The sequence below is a fragment of the Schistocerca cancellata genome, chromosome 4 (genome assembly GCF_023864275.1).
Source record: "Schistocerca cancellata isolate TAMUIC-IGC-003103 chromosome 4, iqSchCanc2.1, whole genome shotgun sequence".
NCBI lineage: Eukaryota > Metazoa > Arthropoda > Insecta > Orthoptera > Acrididae > Schistocerca > Schistocerca cancellata.
The window spans coordinates 174,081,252-174,102,675 of NC_064629.1; the positions used below are offsets into that span (position 1 = coordinate 174,081,252).

A 21,424-nucleotide genomic window follows, 5' to 3' on the forward strand; every position below is an offset into this window, starting at 1 on the left:
TATGCCGTAGACTTTCACACAAACTATATACAGCTTTTTTTGGTCTCCTCCACTCCTTTAGAAAACTGCTACACACACACACACACACACACACACACACACACACACACACACACACACAGAGAGAGAGAGAGAGAGAGAGAGAGAGAGAGAGAGAGAGAGAGAGATGAAATACCTGGAAAGAAAATGATATTTTCGGATTAAAAATGTAATAACATTGTCAAGTAAAACATCTATGGAGAAATTGTAGTATACCAATATCATTAGTTGCCCTTCTTCCTGTTCCATTCAAAGATGGACTGCAGGAAGAACAACTGCCCTTATATATCTTAATGTTCATTTTTCCTTTCCCTATAATTTATCCTGTCTAGTATGGGGTCCACTTTTTCAGGATTTGGTAAAGCTTTTATGTACCTTAATGAATTCAAAGTTTGAGCATCATGGTCATTATGCAGTATGTATGTGAGTGGCACAATGTGTTCTTTGACTCTGTGTTGAATCCTACCTGACTTAGGACAATATCCAAATAAAGAATGAAAATGAATTTATTTTACCACTAGAAAGAGTGACCAGTAACAGAATGTCCTGCAGCATTTTGACACATTCCAATAGAACAGGCAGGATTCAGATGCAATAGAAATTGCTGCAATCCAATGAAGGCCCTAACAAATCTTATTGTTTTGTTTTGTAGACTGAAAAGATCTGAAGATATGGCTGAAAGGAAATGGGCCTATGTAGACTCAAGTGTCCCTGCTCAATAACATACTAGGCAAATACTAATTATACTACATCATGTTGAAAAGAGGAGAAGACCTTGCAGATTAAATGATGATCTGTGACAAAGCTCATTTTATGCTTAATTTCTTTTATATCTTTTTCAGTAAAGGTATTCTGTCCACTGCTTTCAGAAAGTTCTTGCGTTATGATGATGTAGCAACCCTGAAATCTCAATCCACAGACATATAGACCACAGAAACCACACTATAAGGATATTTCCTGTATTGGATGCCCCACAGCAGCAGCAGAGTAATAGAACTTACTGCAAATGAAACTGAAGTCAACACCTTTCATCCAAGCAACTCGAGTCACATGAAGTTATTTTGGAGAATCTAAATCTGGGCAGCTGCTGAAGGTTTAAACCCACCCATCTTGAATACCAGTAAAATTGTGTCACTTGTACAAAGTACTGGGTTGTTGAATTGGATCATCACTAGACTTAAAATAACATGCCTTGTACATTGACCCAAAACAAAAGAAAATAAAATTAAATATTTTTGTATTTCTCCTTGTTTATGGCAATTATTTACATAGGTATATTTATTTATTTATGATATACAGGACAAGCACTACAGAAAAGAAGCAGGGAAATTCAGAGTCAGACTCAGGGAGCCCACAGAAGACAAAAACCAGTAAACCTGAACAAGAAAATAAAAAATCGAGTTCTTCAAGTGAGGAAAGTAAATCTAGCAAGAGGTAAGTGTAAGATTTTCAAACTAGTGTAGTGTAGTGGTAAAATACATACAATAACAGTCACTAGCTCAGCTTGTGCAGTGAAATATTTAAATCACCACTCCTTTCAGGCATGTAATGCACATGAAACATATGTACAATTTACTCCTATAGTACTTCTAAAGCATATTTAAAGAGAGAAAAAACTGAACAATGCAGCCCTGTTCCAGAACACATTACAAAGCATTCTTTACTTCTGGAATGAGTCTTTCACTCTGCAGTGGAGTTTATGCTGTAACAATCTCCCCTGAGAGATGAAAACTACACTATGTGATCAAGAGTATCTGGACACCCCCAAAAACATGTGTTTTTCGTATTAGGTGCATTGTGCTGCCACCTACTGCCAGGTACTTCATATCAGTGATCTCAGTAGTCATCAGACATTGTGAGATAGCAGAATGGAGCACTCTGCAGATTTCATGGACTTCATATGTGGTCAGGTGATTGGGTGTCACTTGTGTCATACATCTGTACATGAGATTTCTACACTCCCAAACATCCCTAGGTCCACTGTTTCTGATGTGATAGTGAAGTGAAAACGTAAAAGGACTCACACAACACAAAAGCGTTCAGGGCGACCTCGTCTGTTGACTGACAGAGACCGCTGACAGTTGAAGAGGGTCATAATGTGTAATAATCAGACATGTATCCAGACCATCACACACGAATTCCAAACTGAATCAGGATCCATTGCAAGTACCATGACAGTTAGGTGGGAGGTGAGAAAACTTGGATTTGTGACTGCTCATAAACCACACATCATGCCAGTAAATGCCAAACGAGCCTTGCTTGGTGTAAGGAGTGTAAATATTGGACAGTTGAACTGTGGAAAAATGTTGTGTGGAGTGATGAATCACAGTACACAATGTGGCGATCCAATGGCAGGGTGTGGGTATGGAGAATGCGCGGTGGACATCATCTGCCAGCGTGTGTATTTATTTATTTATTTACACGTCAACTCTCGTAGGACCAAATTGAGGAGCATATCTCCAAGGTCATGGAACATGTCAGTGCATGATATTACAACATAAAAGTTATAACAGGTAAAAATAAAATATTTATTAATCTGAAAAAAGTCAATCCATATGTTTAAGTAAACGCAATCTACAATACAACAAGAATCAGCTTAATTTTTCAAGGAACTCCTCGACAGAATAGAAGGAGTGACCCATGAGGGAACTCTTCAGTTTTGATTTGAAAGTGCGTGGATTACTGCTAAGATTTTTGAATTCTAGTGGTAGCTTATTGAAAATGGATGCAGCAGTATACTGCACACCTTTCTGCACAAGAGTTAAGGAAGTCTGATCCAAATGCAGGTTTGATTTCTGCCGAGTATTAACTGAGTGAAAGCTGCTTGTTCTTGGGAATAAGCTAATATTGTTAACAAGAAATGACAGTAAGGAATAAATATATTGAGATGCCAATGTCAAAATACCCAGACTCAATATAATAGCATACAACATAAGTGAATGAAAATAAGCAAAGTAGACTAATTTTCATGTCAAATGATTACTTACTTCAGATACCATTTGAATAGTAAAAATGGCAGCATTAAGTCTTTGAACAAGATCCTAAACATGGGCTTTCCACGACAGTTTACTATCTATCCGAACACCTAGAAATTTGAACTGTTCTGTTTCACTAACCATATGCCTATTCTGGGACATTAAAATGTCAGGTTTTGTTGAATTGTGTGTTAGAAACTGTAAAAACTGAGTCTTAATGTGATTTAGCATTAGTTTATTTTCTACAAGCCATGACTTAGGTCATAAACTACACTATTTGAAACCGAGCCATTGTTGCACACAGCAGTAAAATTCGGAGGCGGTGGTGTTACAGTGTGGTCGTGTTGTTTTGCATGGCGCTATCACAGCACAGGCCTACATTGATGTTTTAAGCGCCTTTTTGCTTCTCACTGTTGAAGAGCAATTTGGGAACGGCGATAGCATCTCCCACCATGATTGAGCACCTGTTCATAACGCACGGCCTGTGGCGGAGTGATTACACGACAATAACATCCTTATAATGGACTGGCCTGCACAGGGTCTTGACCTGAATCCTATAGAACACCTTTGGGATGTTTAGGAATGCTGACTTCATGCCAGGCCTCACTGACTGACATCAGTACCTCTCCTCAGTGCTGCACTCCGTGAAGAATGGGCAGCCATACCCCAAGAAACCTTCCAGCACCTGATTTAATGTATAGCTGCGAGAGTGAAAACTGTCATCGAGACTAAGGGTGGGCCAACACCATATTGAATTCCAGCGTTACTGCTGGACGGTGCCACAAACTTGTAAGTCATTTTCAGCCAGGTGTCCGGGTACCTTTTATCACATTGTGTATGTGCCAGAAGCAGACTCAGAACTGTTAGTCAGTATCATTGAACCATACAGTATTAATGTGTCAGGAAGTTTGAATGTTCATTTTTTTTAAAGGAAGTTTTCCAACAAGCAAAAAAAAAACATCATAGCAAATGATAATTTATTAATTAGTCACTTATTCTCTTAAATGAAATGTTTCTTTAATTAGTGCCACAGAAAACATATTCAAACATTAATAGTTAAAATTACTCCTTGGCCAATTACTGAAGGATCAAACTTGCATTTCTCATTGATGTGTATAAAAACACTGAAGGAGAAATTAATTGAAAGAACTTCCAGAATAGTTTTCTCCATGTGTGGATTCACTGCTACTGTATGCAGCTATTTGACCTTTTAATTTGGCGGTGATTCTTACAATGTCTGTGGAACTGACAAGATGATGTGACTTTCTGTAATGTGGCCAGTTGCTTATCTTCTTGAGCAGTTGAAACATACTATTAGCTATTGCGTCGAAAGATATTGAGCTTGGAAGATGTGACTGCTACTGATTACAACAAAAAAATTATTTAATTTTCACAGAAAAGAGATAATGAAGAAAAGTGAGTATCATTAGAAGATATATTCCAGAGTTTGAGAATGGAAATTTATTAATGAATAGAAAAATGGGCTAATAAGGTATGGTAATAGGAAGCACAGGTTTAATTAACTTCAGGCACTAGTATTCCTGTATTTTAAAACAAGTACCTTTTTTGACAACTATGTTCATCAAACTGACTAGTAACAGGTTAATGCAAGTGTAGGGCATTATATACTTTGTTACTAGGTCAATAAATAGGTGAAAAAATAATGGCTTGTCAGCAAAATAATCTTCCTGTCATCTCTGAAATTATTAAAAAAAACTAAAGAATTAACAAAATGATTTAGTTAAATGAGCTGCAACAGTTGCATTTATATATATTGAGACAGGAGGTGTGCATGTCTTTCTTCATTTCCAGTTTGTGACCACAAAATATTGTCCTCAGACTATCAGCTTAACTCAATAATGACTAATATCAGATCTGAATATTCTCAGAAAAAATAGAATTTGAATAAAATCCAGACTTGAGTCAAAATGGTACCACCATAAAAAATATGCAAGGTCAGCTGTGCATAATTGAAAAACTTGACAGGTAAGGTGCATCCAAAACCACTGCATGGTGTGGTTAAAGCCAAAAGACAGGCTTGTCGTGTAATTCAAGAATGCCTGTATTTCGCTTAGCATATTCTTTATGATTCAGTTCTGAGCATATTCATTATTGACTGAAGTTGATAGTTTAAGAATGACATTCGATGATCATATACTGGAAATAATGACATTTCCACATCTAGTTTCTTGTATAGACGAATGCATCTGGTGCTTCCAGGAAAAGCTGAGCAATTCAAGCAGTCAGTAATGAATCATTTGCTACTGTCACCAAATTTTGATGTGCAGTGTCAGAAACATTTATAAAATGTTAAGGATAGACTACCTGAAGTTTGCTAAGTATCTTGATCTGGATCTTATTAATGAAAGATCATTAGCAGCCATTGATCATTGTGGTAGATTCCTAGAATAAAACTCAGTGAAAGTTGAACTACTCTATCAGTGAAAAGGGACAGTAGTACTTTGCTCTGTATTTAAATATTGTAATTTTAAATGTTAAGTGGAGAAATTATAATTGAAATGGGTGAAAAAATGCCTTCACAACAGGACTCTATTTAGGATGCAATTATTGATGAATTAATTTGAAAGCAAAATGCATGTGTATTGCATTCTAATTGAAGTATATTTTGTTCATCATGCTCATGTGAGATCAATTTGCTGTATGAGCATGCCTTCAGTTCAGAATGTACTTAATAGTATGACTTCCAGTTTTGTGGATGGATTCAGTATCATGCTCATAATTATGCAGAAAATTTGCATAATTCATATATTCTTGTTTATAAACAGTAATTATTGCAGCTATTGTTGTATTGTAATGAATTTCTATTCCTACATACACTATGTGATCAAAAGTATCCGGACACCTGGCTGAAAATGACTTACAAGTTCGTGATGCCCTCCATCGGTAATGCTGGAATTAAATACGGTGTTGGCCTACCCTTAGCCTTGATGACAGTTTTCACTCTTGCAGGCATACATTCAATCAGGTGCTGGAAGGTTTCTTAGGGAATGGCAGCCCATTCTTCACAGAGTGCTGCACTGAGGAGAGGTATCAATGTCATTCAGTGAGGCCTGGCATGAAATTGGCATTCCAAAACGTCCCAGAGGTGTTCTATAAGATTCAGGTCATGACTCTGTGCAGGCTAGTCCATTCAGAGATGCCATCGCCATCCCCGAATTGCTCTTCAACAGTGGGAAGCAAGAAGGTACTTAAAACATCAATGTAGGCCTGTGCTGTGATAGTGCCATGCAAAACAACAAGGGGTGCAAGCTCCCTCCATGAAAAACACGACCACACCTAAACACCAGTGCCTCCAAATTTTACTGTTGGTACTACACACGCTGGCAGGTGGTGTTTACCGGACATTCATCATACTCACACCCTGCCATCGGATTGTCACTTTGTGTACTGTGATTCATCTCTCCACACAGTGTTTTTCCACTGTTCAATTGTCCAATGTTTATGCTCCTTACACCAAGCGAGGTGTCATTTGGCATTTACTGGCATGATGTGTGGCTCATGAGCTGCCACTCAACCACAAAATCCAAGTTTTCCCACCTCCCGCCTAACTGTCATAGTACTTGCAGTGGGTCCTGATGCAGTTTGGAATTCCTGTGTGATGGTCTGTATACATGTCTGCCTATTACATATTACGACCCTCTTCAACTGTCGGCAGTCTCTGTCCGTCAACAGACGAGTTTGGCCTATACGCTTTTGTGCTGTACGTGTCCCTTCATGTTTCCACTTCACTATATCATCAGAAACAGTGGACCTAGGGATGTTTAGGAGTGTAGAAATTTCGTGCACAGACATATGACACAAGTGACACCCAATCACCTGACCACATTTGAAGTCTGTGAGTTCCGCGGAGTGCCCCATTCTGCTCTCTCATAATGTCTAATGACTGCTGAGGTCACTGATATGGAGTAACTGGCAGCAGGTGGCAGCAGAATGCACCTAATGTGAAAAACATATGTTTTTGGGGGTGTCCGGATACTTTTGATCACATAGTGTAGATTCTCTTGGGAGCCCTGCTGAATACCGTCTTGGGCTAATAATGTTTTTATTTGGTTTGATTATTGTCTATGGTAGTATCCATTATTTGTATTTGGTGCTTACAGGGGGACTGTATAAACATCCACTCACTGATTTGATTCATATTGATGGGGTGAGTAGGGCACAACTGGGGCTTCAACATACACTCCTGGAAATTGAAATAAGAACACCGTGAATTCATTGTCCCAGGAAGGGGAAACTTTATTGACACATTCCTGGGGTCAGATACATCACATGATCACACTGACAGAACCACAGGCACATAGACACAGGCAACAGAGCATGCACAATGTCGGCACTAGTACAGTGTATATCCACCTTTCACAGCAATGCAGGCTGCTATTCTCCCATGGAGACGATCGTAGAGATGCTGGATGTAGTCCTGTGGAACGGCTTGCCATGCCATTTCCACCTGGCGCCTCAGTTGGACCAGCATTCGTGCTGGACGTGCAGACCGCGTGAGACGACGCTTCATCCAGTCCCAATCATGCTCAATGGGGGACAGATCCGGAGATCTTGCTGGCCAGGGTAGTTGACTTACACCTTCTAGAGCACGTTGGGTGGCACGGGATACATGCGGACGTGCATTGTCCTGTTGGAACAGCAAGTTCCCTTGCCGGTCTAGGAATGGTAGAACGATGGGTTCGATGACGGTTTGGATGTACCATGCACTATTCAGTGTCCCCTCGACGATCACCAGTGGTGTACGGCCAGTGTAGGAGATCGCTCCCCACACCATGATGCCGGGTGTTGGCCCTGTGTGCCTCGGTCGTATGCAGTCCTGATTGTGGCGCTCACCTGCACGGCGCCAAACACGCATACGACCATCATTGGCACCAAGGCAGAAGCGACTCTCATCGCTGAAGACGACACGTCTCCATTCATCCCTCCATTCACGCCTGTCGCGACACCACTGGAGGCGGGCTGCACGATGTTGGGGCGTGAGCGGAAGACGGCCTAACGGTGTGCGGGACCGTAGCCCAGCTTAATGGAGACGGTTGCGAATGGTTCTCGCCGATACCCCAGGAGCAACAGTGTCTCTAATTTGCTGGGAAGTGGCGGTGCGGTCCCCTACGGCACTGCGTAGGATCCTACGGTCTTGGCGTGCATCCGTGCGTCGCTGCGGTCCGGTCCCAGGTCGACGGGCACGTGCACCTTCCGCCGACCACTGGCGACAACATCGATGTACTGTGGAGACCTCACGCCCCACGTGTTGAGCAATTCGGCGGTACGTCCACCCGGCCTCCCGCATGCCCACTATACGCCCTCGCTCAAAGTCCGTCAACTGCACATACGGTTCACGTCCACGCTGTCGCGGCATGCTACCAGTGTTAAAAACTGCGATGGAGCTCTGTATGCCACGGCAAACTGGCTGACACTGACGGCGGCGGTGCAAAAAATGCTGCGCAGCTAGCGCCATTCGACAGCCAACACCGCGGTTCGTGGTGTGTCCGCTGTGCCGTGCGTGTGATCATTGCTTGTACAGCCCTCTCGCAGTGTCCGGAAGAAGTATGGTGGGTCTGACACACCGGTGTCAATGTGTTCTTTTTTCCATTTCCAGGAGTGTATTTAAACAGGAAGATGTAACTCTCAACTGTTTTTGAGAAAATCAAGTTTGAACATTTTAGGCGTGCTTGTATACTTTATATTGTTGCTAGTATTCAATGAATCCACAGCTGAGTGAGTAAGCACTTAGTTTCATAAGTATGAGTTCTTTGGATTGAATCTCTCTGTTGGTACTTTTTTTTTTCATTCACATATTATTCTAACAATAGACATTGTGTGTGGTGTGCTGTGAAATTGTGTGATGAGTGGTAAGTGTTTATGAATGTAAACTAAATTATTTTTTCAATAGAGACATTGAAAGAATCATGCACATGCACAATTTAAGAATTTATTATGTGTACTGTATGTCACAGTAAATATTGTTTTCCATTTCTACAATTAGTATCATTCTAATTCGAGCAGTGTGCTGTAGGTTACACTTTATACTTGTCACAAATGTAGATACAATAATATAAATAAAATGATTGTACTGATTTGACAGTGTGTGTATTGTCATCTTACTTCCAGTCTCCTTGCCAAACATTTATCTGTTTTAGGATACGGTTATGAAAATAATAAATCTGTTTCCAGAATGAGATTTTCACTCTGCGTGAGTCGTGCTTCGGTAGCTCAGATGGTAGAGCACTTGCCCGCGAAAGGCAAAGGTCCCGAGTTCGAGTCTCGGTCGGGCACGCAGTTTTAATCCGCCAGGAAGTTTCAATAAATCTGTTGTTAGAATTATCTGGAAATGAACAAAAACAAAAAAAATAAAAAGAACTAGAAGTGTCAGCAGTGAAATTCTTTCCAGAGACCTCATGCTTGTGAAACAAAGCACTTACTTGCCTGGCCACCGACTCCTTGAATTCTAGCAACCATAAAAAGTATATAAGAATGCCTAAAATTTTCAAATACTGTTTTCTGAAAAAGAGTTGAGAGTTGCATGTTCCCTTTACCTATGTTCACGTCCTAGTTGTGCCCTACACACACTGTCAATATGAATCAAATCGGTGGAGAGAAGTTCGTACAGTCCCCATTCCCAATATCCAAGCAAATTTTTACTTTTGTTTTCTTAAGAGAACATTTGGCAACCCATTAATGTGTTGTTGGATTTCAAAAGTTGAAGTATTATGCACATAGAGTTGATTCAGTCCCGGTAGACAGTCATGGTGGTCGGAGCTCACTGGTAAAGGAAAGTTGAATAACAGCAATTGAGGAAGAGACCACCGTCGGGCAACCTTATATTTGTCTGTTATGGAAATTCAAGTGTCTGACCGGCAACCACTAGGTGCCCTTGCTAGACGTGGGCGACGTTATACATATTGATATATCCATGTGATCCATTTTGTTGCTGAAACTTAAATTTATTAATTACAAGTAGTGCACCTAAGTGCAACAAATTGCAGTACTTGAAGCTTAAGGATTAGGCTTAAGTTTACCAGCTGCAGAAATGTAATTAAAATACATTATAATTGCTTTCATTTCTAAATGAACTATTCAGTTTAGAACAGGGCTAGATTGATGGTAGTCACTCTTTATAAAATTAGATAAAACTAAAACAGCTAACATTTTTCTGCCACAAATGAAAATTAAAACAGTAATATGATCATTCTGTTCATGATAAGTTCAGGATGGCTTTCCTGGGTGTTAGTTATTTATGACTCTGAAACAAACAGATTATTGTCAGGCAGACTTTGACTGGAAAACTTTAATGCATAGTGACCGGAGTGCTGTCATTGGGTTTCTTGTGATTTTTCACACTGCATGTTTGAGACGGTAGTGTGTCTGGGTGGAGGTTGTTGCTTACATGGAGTAAGCAGCCAAAGTGAACTAGGCATCTAACAGCAATGAGTTTGGTTGTCATTGCTTACACATGTGACTTAAGTCTTGAGCAAGCTTCCAGCAAAAATTTTAAGTATCTGACTTGAAGCACAGCACAGCACAGCAGCAAAGTGTTCCTCCACTTTGATGGTACTGAAATCCCCCCCCCCCCCCTTCCCCCACACGCACACTCACTCACTCTCACTGTTACTAAGAATTCTAAAAACATCTGCACTAGAAATTTTCTTATTTTTTTGAACAGCCAGTTTAGATTTTGAGTCCTGCCAATTGAATTATTTGTTAACAATCTATGTTGCTTTTGAGTCGCTGTCTCTTTCCCCACGCTATGAAAAAAATGTTCCCTCTAAAAAATTCCATAGTAATGATTAGTGTTCTGATGTATTCCTGGGTTTTGCAGGACTCTGTCTCACTGAGTTGTAAATTTTTTGGTCCCTGGACAGAACTCTGGCTCATCCATTTGCATTATTGGTGACTTGTAGACCAGTAAGTGTGATGTATCTTCTGCATCTACAGTGGCACCTGCAGAGGGCACTTTGAACATCATTATTTAGTCACATGCATTATTTTGTTGCCTTTGGGACTCCCGTTGAACAGAAACACTACAAATGCCAAATTGTAGTGTTAGCCTCTGTATACTGTGTCAAATGAAAATGTAGTTGTCTTGTTACAGTGTGCTCCTTTCGGCAAATTTGTTCTTCAGTCTTGTTACAGTGTGCTCCTTTCGGCAAATTTGTTCTTCAGTCATGTAGAGCAGGACATCACAAACCAAAGAGAGGCTCTGACCATGTATTTTTCATACTCTACTGTCATACCTACAGCAAAAACTTGACACAACACCATTGCCTTTTGATGGTCTCATAATGGACAAGTGCTTACCATAGATATCCAGCAGTCTCTCTTCTTCTTCCTGCAGAAACTGTGTAACTGAGTGTAATGGACATTTAGAATAATTCAGTACCGTCAAAGTCATTATAACATGTACGATGTGCACAAGAACCAGTGTAGAAATGCCAAATGAACCTGAGTGGAGAATGAATCATCACAACCACTGTTGCCCAGCTGCATATTTACAGATTTTGATGGAGGAATACGTGTAATATATCTTTACCATTTGTATAAAAATTATATTTCTCTCATATTTCCTGACAGTGTTTTGATTCTGCTGACTTTGCTCTTTTTTCCACTTGCTAATTGGGCTCTATCTGCCATTATATCTGTCACTATTTACAACGTGCAGTGTATGTAAGAGTGAAATTGTCATTTGCATTTGTGGCCTGTGCAATTTAATTATCAGGTACATCCAGTTTTTGTAATTTGTTTATTGATACATGCTGCAGAAGGAGATTTTAGTTTTGTGCGTTTAATGAAAATATTTTTTTGTTATAGGAAGACTGCAGAAGGTGGGAAGGGGGAAGACGATGGCTCTGAATCTGCATCTGGTTCAGATAAAGATAAAGCTAGTAAAGCTCAAGAAGGAAAGAAAGATAAAGATGTTTCATCTGGTGAAAGCAGTAGCAGCAGCAGTAGCAGCAGCAGCAGTAGTAGCAGCAGCAGCAGCAGTAGCAGCAGCAGTACCAGTAGCAGTGGCAAAAGGTATAATGTTATGTTATTTCCTGCAGTTATTCTGTAAATACATAACTTGTGTATTTGTATGTTATGCATTCATCTGTAATTTACATTACAGCTGTCGGTCCTACCGAGAATTATAAGTAATATCACTTATTTCACCTTCAGAGGTCTTTTTTGTATAAATGGGGAAACTGGTATACATTCGTACGCAAAGAAATATGCAGAGTAAATGCTGAATTATATTTTTCCAGCCTCGGCAAACTTAGTTGTATGACAACAATGTTTGGTGAATAACTAAAGAGCCAGGCAAGCAATATGTTAGAGCAAGATGAGTACATGAAAGAATGTGTAGGTATTTGATGAATAAACAATTTTGAAGACCTATAGGATTGATTGTTGCTATGCTTAAAATGTATAAACACTGCTGTGAACACAGAAAAATGGTAGTCACCATAACTGTAGAAGACAGTGAAGGGTTGATAGTCAAGGTGTACCCCTGACATGTTTGGTAACTGTTATGTGCAGTCTTTTGAACAACTGTGGGTGGCCTCATTACATATCCATTATGACTCACCAAGGTGGTGGAGAGCACACTGGATTCACATTTGGGAAGATGTGGTTCAAATATACATTTGGCCATCCTGATTTAGTTTTTCTGTGGTTTCCCTAAATCAATTAAGAAAAGTGCTGGGATAATTCTTCTGACTGCAACAAGAATTCTGTTGGTTATCTGAGGAGCCAGTTTCCTTTTTGACACAGTGGATGGCCATGTGCATCTTTTTTATTATCTGCATGAAGTTACAGTTTTGCTGCATACAGTGTCCACAGTACAGGTTGGCACTGGTGCTTGCGTGGTGTGCCCAGCTTTTATTTTAACAATTTGGTCCTCTCGTAGTTATAGAGGAATCCACCAGTTTTCTGTTCCTTTTTTATCTTCTTGTGGACCTGTTGTATACAGGAAGTATATTGTTTTCTGCTGAAGGATGAAGACATCTTTCGAAAGGGCAGGAATGGTTTGACAGATGCAATCCAGACTTTCAGCTTCTGGAGTGGCCACCAAAGTCACTAGACCTGTCATTGATCACTTCTGGGGAGACAGGGAATGGGACATCCAGTCCCTCAGTACATTTCCTACCTTCATAACAATGTTCAAGAGTGCATTGCATCCAGCATGTATGCTGATGCAACAACACTGCTGCTGACATCTCATAACAGTGTGGCCATGTTGAATTGCTGATATGTGGATGATAAAAGGAAGACTTACATGGTTCTAGGTAGGTTGTCATAATTTATCATCACACCAAAGTTTCGTAATAACAAGAAAATAGTGTTTTTCCATCATGTGCAAACATTTGACTCATTCTTCTTCCCCAATTATAGGGTATTTTGTGCCATATCATTCACTCTTTATTTCCATTTGATGTTTTGAACTAATGAAACTGAATGCAAAAGTTAGGAAGTGTTTACTCACACAATACAGTGAGGAGAGGAAGTTTTGGGCATTAGGCAGATGTATAAACCAGGTACTGGACACTAGCTGTGTTTCCGAAGTAAAATTCTTTGCCAGGACATGCTCACACACAGCTAATCTCTCTTTTATTTTTCCCTGATCTAACTGAACTGAGTAATTATCATAGATGTTGTGGATGCTATAAATGTGGAAGAGTTGGGATGAGGAGAAGGAACAGCAAGAGAATTTCCCACAGGTGCTGCTGGGGATAGTGGCATGTTGTATACAGGAAGGAAGGATATGTATCGTGACTTGAGGGGATAGAGGCAGATGAATCACTTTTTGTATTGTTGTTAACAAGAGGTATTGGTTGCCTGAAGTTTTGCAGTTCCACTCATCTGTTTCTGTGGCGCAACTATTTCACTTCTACTTACTGGTGCTTTTCATTAATATTTTAACTTTGGTTGAATATTGATCTGATTATTTTATATCCTCTTTTTTGTGTATGCATATTGTGGCACACAATATACAAAATAAATAAATAATTTCATGAATGGGCTTATGTTAATACTCATTTTGTTCCTTGAAGCTCATCATGTACTTGTTGTAGTTTTTCTCTGTATATTTTTTGTCCAGGCATTACATTATTGAACACAACATATGTAATCATGCAATTTTTGTACTCTGAGGCTCAAAGGGTAAGTGCTAAACTATAATTACAAAGATCTAGGGTTTGAGCCCCAGCTGATTCTTGGAATTTATGTGTGACTTAACACCCCTTTTCTGTCTGGCAATGACTTTTTAATGTGATAAATGTCTAGTTGCAGCACAGTCTGTGATTCACATTGAACTGTAGGTCCTCCTGTAAGGGTAAGTCAGTCAGAGGTCAGAAGAAAGCAGTGGCATACCACCCCCAATAGGATTATACCTAGTAAAGTACCATGTTCTTCAAATTAAAAGAAATAATTGAAATGAATATTCATCTAGATCTACTCATCTTCAGATCAACTCTCTCTCTCTCTCTCTCTCTCTCTCTCTCTCTCTCTCTCTCGCACACACACACACACACACACACACACACACACACACGTGCATGAACCAAAACATTATGACCACTGCCTACTGCAAGACTGAATGTGCCACGTGGTGGTGTTGGAGGCATGTGGACGGTAAGGAAAGTACACACGGTGCAGTAGTTGTTTGGTATGATTCCAGTTTTACATATGAAAACCAAAATCACAGATATCTGCCGAAACACCAGGGAAAAAGTGCCTGTCAACTCATAAGAAAGAGATCCTGTATAAGTGGAGCAGAGGTGAGTGAGAAAAACATTCTAGTGATGTGGGCTGCAAATGGGGAAAACCCCTGACATGTGTGACCTGAAAAAGGGCAGATTGTGTTGGCATGGTGCTTGGGAACAAGTATCTTAGAAATGGTAAAGCTGGTCAGCTGTTTGTGTGCTACTGTCATGAGCAACTATGTAAAGTGGTTGAAGGATGGTATAACCAGGAGTGGGCAACCAGGTGTTGCCTGCAGTCTTTGTATACATTGAAATCCACTTGGCACAATGCCAGAGCATGCTCTGAGAAGAGCCAAAACAATTGGTGATGCCCATCACTACTTCATCAATGTGTTTCACCCAAGAATTGCATAGTATGCACTGTTATATCAGATAATATCTGTTTAAGTATGACTTTGGCTGTTTTTAAAATTATCCACTATTATGGACATGGCCATTGTGAAACTGTAGCAGTGAAATCAATGTGTTTCCAGATGAGATTAATGTATTGTAATCACTTTCTCTCTCTCTCTCTCTCTCTCTCTCTCTCTCTCTCTCTCTCTCTCTCTCTTTTGCTGCATTAAAGTCGCATGAGCTAGTGGATTTCTATAATATTTTGTGGATAGTCTTTCACAGTATTTGCTGTTGTCTGTACTATTTTTATGCTGTTTTAGTCACTTTTCTTTTGTTTAAAAGGTAGATTGTTATTTATTGAGGATAATCTGACCAGCTCCCTTAGATTGTTTGCAGATGACGTTGTAATTTACCGTCTAGTAAAATCATCAGACAATCAATTCCAATTACCAAATGATCTAAAGAGAATTTCTGTATGGTGCAAAAAGTGGCAATTGGCACTAAACAAAGAAAAGTGCGAGGTCATCCACATGTGCACTAAAAGAAATCCAATAAATTTTGGGTATACAATAAATCACACAAAACTAAGGGCTGTCAATTTGACTAAATACCTAGGAATTACAATTATGAGCAATGTAAATTGGAAAGGCCACATAGGTAATATTGTGGGGAAGGCGAAACAAAGACAGCACTTTGTTGGCAGGACACTTAGAAGATGCGACAAACCCACTAAAGAGACAGCCTACATTACACTTGTCTGTCCTCTGCTAGAATATTACTGCCCGGTGTGGGATCCTTACCAGGCAGGATTGATGGAGGACCTCGAAAAAGTGCAAAGAAGGGCAGCTCGTTTCGTGTTATTGCGCATTAGGAGTGAGAGTGTCACTGATACGATACGCGAGTTGGGGTGGCAGTCACTGGATCAAAGGTGGTTTTCTTTGCGAGGAGATCTATTTACAAAATTTTAATCAACAACTTTCTCTTCCAAATGTGAAAATATTTTGTTGACACCCACCTACGTAGGGAGAATTGTCATCATAATAAAATAAGAGAAATCAGAGCTTGAACAGAAAGATTTAGGTGTTCCTTTTTCTCACGCGCCATTCGAGAGTGGACTAGTAGAGAAGTAAGTATGAAAATGGTTCGATGAACCCTCTGCCCAGCACTTAAGTGTGAATTGCAGAGTAACCATGTAGATGTAGATGTATTCAGAGTAACAGAAATTTTCAGCCTGTCATGGACAGCACAGTCTTGCATGAAGGGGCAGATTAGGGGATTGTTGGAAGGAATTTTCAGAGATAAAGGAGGAGTACAAGGAGAAAAACGTATAGTAGGAGAAACAGATAAGGAAATATAGAGAGGTTCCAAATAGGGAGTATGGGAGTGTGTGGAGATACATAGGGGGAAGGGACTAATGCAGATTGAGACAAAGAGTATTACAGAAATGAGGGATATGTACGAGGCTAATCCCAAAAGTAAGGTCTCCTGTTTTTTTATAAGTACATTGACCTGTTTGTTTATACAATGGTTTATATCAGTTTACATCTTGAACATTCAGCTATTTTTCGACATAATCACCATTTATGTCGATGCATTTTTGTAGATGCTGTAGCAGTTTTTGTATGCCCATGTCATACCAGCTCCCCGCCATGCTGTTCAGAAAGTTACAAACCTCTTCTTTCACCTCGTCATTGGTCCTGAATAGCTTTCCGGCCAAATGTTCTTTTAACCTAGGGAACAGGCGATAGTCCCTGGGTGCCAAGTCAGGACTATAGGGTGGGTGGGTGATTATGTTCCACCGAAACTGTTGCAGGAGAGCAATGTTTTGCCGAGCAATGTTTGGGCAAGCATTGTCATGGAGCATGTGTGCGCCCTTGCTCAACATTCCTCTTCTCCAGTTCTAAATTGTGCATTTGAGTTTTTTTAGAGACTCACAGTACCTGTCAGCATTAATTGTGGTCCCAGCAATTCAGCTTTGACGACGAGGTGAAAGAAGAGGTTCATAACTTTTTGAACAGCATGATGGTGAGCTGATATGACATGGGCATACAAAAACTGCCACAGCATCTACAAAAATGCATCGACAGAAATGGTGATTATGTCAAAAATAGCTAAATGTTCAAGCTGTAAACTGTTGTAAGCCATTGTAGAAATAAACAGGTCAATGTACTTATAAAAAAATAGGAGACCTTACTTTTGGGATTACCCTTGTAGCAGGGAGGGTTTCCATGTGTGCAGTTCAGAAAAGGTGATGTTGGGCACCTGTGAAGGTAGCCACATTGTACACTGACTTGACTGCAACCACACACAGAACAGCATGGGTATGGCTGTGAACAAACTAACTTTACAGATGAGTGGCCACCACCATGCTCCAGTGTTCTAACCTATGGTATTCCAGTTCACAGGTAGGAAATTCCATCTTATCAATTTCCTTGGTATTCCAGTTAGAACACAGCCCTATAGCAACAAGATGCAGTTTTCAAACACGATTTGATGTTCCAAAGGGACCCAATGCAAAAACGGTTCACAAGCTCTTCACCAAATCAAACGAGATGACAGCATGGCTGATGATCTAGTGGGGAATGCTGGCCCTAGGCAAACTGTAGCTACTCCTGAAAATTCAACATGGTTTCTGGAATTATTCAGCAAAATCCAAGGAAATCCATTCAAAGAATTGCAGCAGAGACTTATTTGAAGTATTCCAGCATGCATAAAATACTGAGACAGAGACTACACGTGTGTCCGTTCAAAATCCAAAGCCATCAGTCCATACATGTACAACCTGTGTGACAGAGGGTGTGAACCAGTTTCTCACAGTGATTAATAACCAAGGATTTGATGTTGGCTGCATCTGGTTCACAGATGAAACACACTTCCACCTGAATGGAATTGCGAATAAATAAAATTGGTGGTTTTGGGGTTCTGAAAATCCCCCATTGTGCGAAGTGAAACCACTGTATTCTCCCAAATTTAGGATTTGGAATGTGATATGCAGCAGAGGCTTTATTGACTCTTGTCTCGTATAAGAAATGATCGCTGATGAATGTGAAGTTGTAATTTTGGAACAGTTTGTCGACCCACAGCTTGCACTGGAGGATCTACCACACACCAAGTGGTTCATACAAGATGGACGAGACCACATTGCACCAAACATGTGCTTCACTTTGGTGATGAATACTGTGGGAATAGAGTCATTGCATAGTATTATTGTAAATTTACTGGTGCAGGGATGGATTGGCCTCAGAAGCTGACTGCTTGTGACTACTTTTTGTTTTTGAGACGTTTAATTTTGAAATTGGGGACTCCTTCACTGGACACCCTGTAGTAGGAACTAAGCTATCTAAGCTCATTATCTAACCTTGGTAAGTTATGGTTAGTTTTCCATAGTCACATTGAGGGACTGATGTCTCTCTCTCTCTCTCTCTCTCTCTCTCTCTCTCTCTCCCTCCCTCCCTCCCTCCCTCCCTCCCTCCCTCCCCCCCCCCCCCGCCCCCCCCCCCCCTCTCTCTCTCTCTCTCTCTCTCTCTCTCTCTCTCTCTCTCTCTCTCTTTCCTTCCTTCCTTCCTTCCGTCCTTCCTTAGTCTTTTCCATAGAAATATCTTTGTAGAAAATAACTGTAAATAGCAGGAACTTATTTCTGGAAATGAGTACCAGGTGATGGAATGGAGAACACGTTTGCACCGTCAGCCTGATGTCAGATGTAAATAAGTAAGAAACTGACTGGGATCTACCATGCACTTTGTGATCATGTTAGGGAAGGGTAGGATATGGCAATAAATATATTTTGTCCATGATTCATGTGAGTCCAACCAGCTCACTCTGCTATGGTACCTTTGTTGTGCTTACTGTGCATACCTGTACGTTTGTAAATAGTTGTTGGGAGTTAAGTAGACACACCAGAGCACTCAATAATTATATCCAGTAAATTTTTGTAGGAGCATATAAAGTCAGACAAATACCACATGGTAGACTGTCAGTTATTTAGTACTCTCAACTTTTTGTTCAGTTCTGTAGTTTCAAGTTATTCGTATAATTCTTAACTTCATGATAATTATTGGCACTTATGTTGCCTGAGAAATTATCAATGTGGAAAACTTATGGAAGATGTTTCCTTAGATTATTGTAACTTCATGTCTAGAAGTAGTATGACAGATGACTTTGTAAATTCATCAGAAACAATTGTTATCAGTTATGCAGTACTAAAGGCTTGTAATTGAGGGGCTACTTCACCCATTATGGATCAGAAAATGTTGATGAGTCTGCATCCTGATGCTTGAAGCACAGCAGCTACCTACAGCGAGCCACAATAGTCATGTGTACAGTAAGTTCCAGAATGTTTTTCTTTTAATGAATAAACTAGACGAACATCGATGCTTAAGATATTGTGTTGATTATAATTGATTTCGATTCAGTATGAACTTATTTGTTATAAGTGCACCACATTTTTTAATGATGTTATCATGATCAGAGTTTCCTTTTTTTAACCATTTCAGAAAAGTGTTCATTGTGAGGTTTTTTTTTTTTTACTCATTTCTTGATTATGTTTAGTATTTTATATCTAAAGGGAACTGAAATTTTCTAAATTACTGTGAATAATCACAGTATAAAGATGCAGTTTCCTGTTTTTAAATTCAGTGGGTTCTATTTTGAATATTTTGTTTTAATTCTGGTCTCTTTGCTGTATTTCTAGGGTGGAGGAAAATGGGAGTGAGTCTGTCTTGATTCAGCTGTGATATTCAGTCACTATTGTTTTGCATGGTGAGATACAGTGTCATCAAGATAGAAGAACAATGACTTAAGAGTAATGAATATGAGGGAAAACTGACATTTACAGTTCTGGGAAGTGGGTGAAATGTCTACTGCATTTATCTTGTACGTTCTGTTACAGGAGAAACTTTTAAGTGTTTATTAAAACAAGAAAATAAGGTAACATAATTGCAAAGTTCACAAATATACAAAAATAACTGATAGAGCAAGACCATCAGACACTTGAACGAGAAAGCTGATAAAGTGACCTCTAGACAGCTTTCTCTTGATAAGTTCTAGTATTCTGAAAGAAGAGCCTGATGGAAAAAAGAAACTACTTACAAAACAATAATTCATATCACAGTAAATACGCCTCTCTGATATATCCATCATTAAATTTAATCAAATGTGTCAGCTAAAGGCACTTAGTTCTGAAATTTATTGGAATTATCAAGAGATTTTGTGTTGATTTATCAGTGTCATTATATGAAGTTAAGTCAATAAGTATCTGCAATCAATACCCTCTGGGGAGGGGGGGGGGGGAAGTTGTGTTTGCTCAGCAAGCCATGTGTGCACCACTTCCTTCACCTGTTGCTCAGAGCCTAATCAACGGCCCCTTCATACATCTACAAGTGGATCAAAGCTGCATATAGTTTGCCACATCATCAACAGCCACTTGTCTGTTATTCAGAATCAAGGCACGGACTTGTTCAGTAATGCCATCAATTATGGCTGTAGCATGAAGCTCCGCTCTTCTGTCATTTTTCATGCTTATTTGGCTACTTTTGAACTGTTCAGTCTACTGGTGAGCACTTTGCTGTGACAAAACTTTGTCCGTGTATTGTGCTGAAAGTCTTCTATGACTTGTTGCTCCTGGTACACTTTGAGACCCCAAAGAACAGATACAGAATGCTGTCTGGTGCAAACAGTGTGTGACATGGCCATCTTTAGGTTGTGACAGTACAAAGTGGACTGATGTGGTAATGCTACAACCTACCACAGGTGAAAACAACAGTGCCATCTAGTGGCCGGTGAGTGCACAAAGTCGTAGAGCCAACCTAAAGACAGTTAGAGCAAAACGGCAGCTAATCTTTGACTTATCCTCATACAACAAGGAGTCTTAACCTGCTTGAACAAACTTTAAGGCAAGAATTGGCTATAATTTGTTGTAGAAACCATTCTATCATTCTGAAGAAACTAGGAAAACCTAAACTGCCATGTCTGGATGGGTATTTGAACCCAACTCCTCTCAGATATAAGTCCAGTTTACTTCAGACATGTTGAGTTTCTTTAATAACTTTTATTCCATAGAAAAACACTGAGAAGTAATGAATATCATTTGCCTTAATTCATAAACTTTTGATTGATGTGTTAACACATCAGTTTTTTTATGTTCCACACAGCCTTCTAGAATAGCCATCTACATCTGCATCTATACTCTGCAAACCACCATGAAGAGCATGGCAGAGGACATGTCCTATTGTGGTAGTTATTAGGGTTTCTTCCTGTTCCATTCACAGATGGAGCACAGGAAGGATGACTGAATGCCTCTGTGCATGCAGTAATTATTGT

General features: G+C 39.8%; 1 protein-coding gene across 1 annotated transcript in view; it reads left to right on the forward strand.

Moving 5' to 3' along the window:
- Positions 1 to 21,424, forward strand: part of LOC126183714 (RNA-binding protein with serine-rich domain 1-like) — a 105,489-nt gene that overhangs the window by 21,203 nt on the left and 62,862 nt on the right. The window contains exons 2-3 of the mRNA XM_049925901.1: positions 1,339 to 1,473; positions 11,841 to 12,047. Of these exons, the coding sequence (XP_049781858.1) occupies positions 1,339 to 1,473; positions 11,841 to 12,047 (342 nt within the window). The remainder of the gene's footprint in view (positions 1 to 1,338; positions 1,474 to 11,840; positions 12,048 to 21,424) is intronic.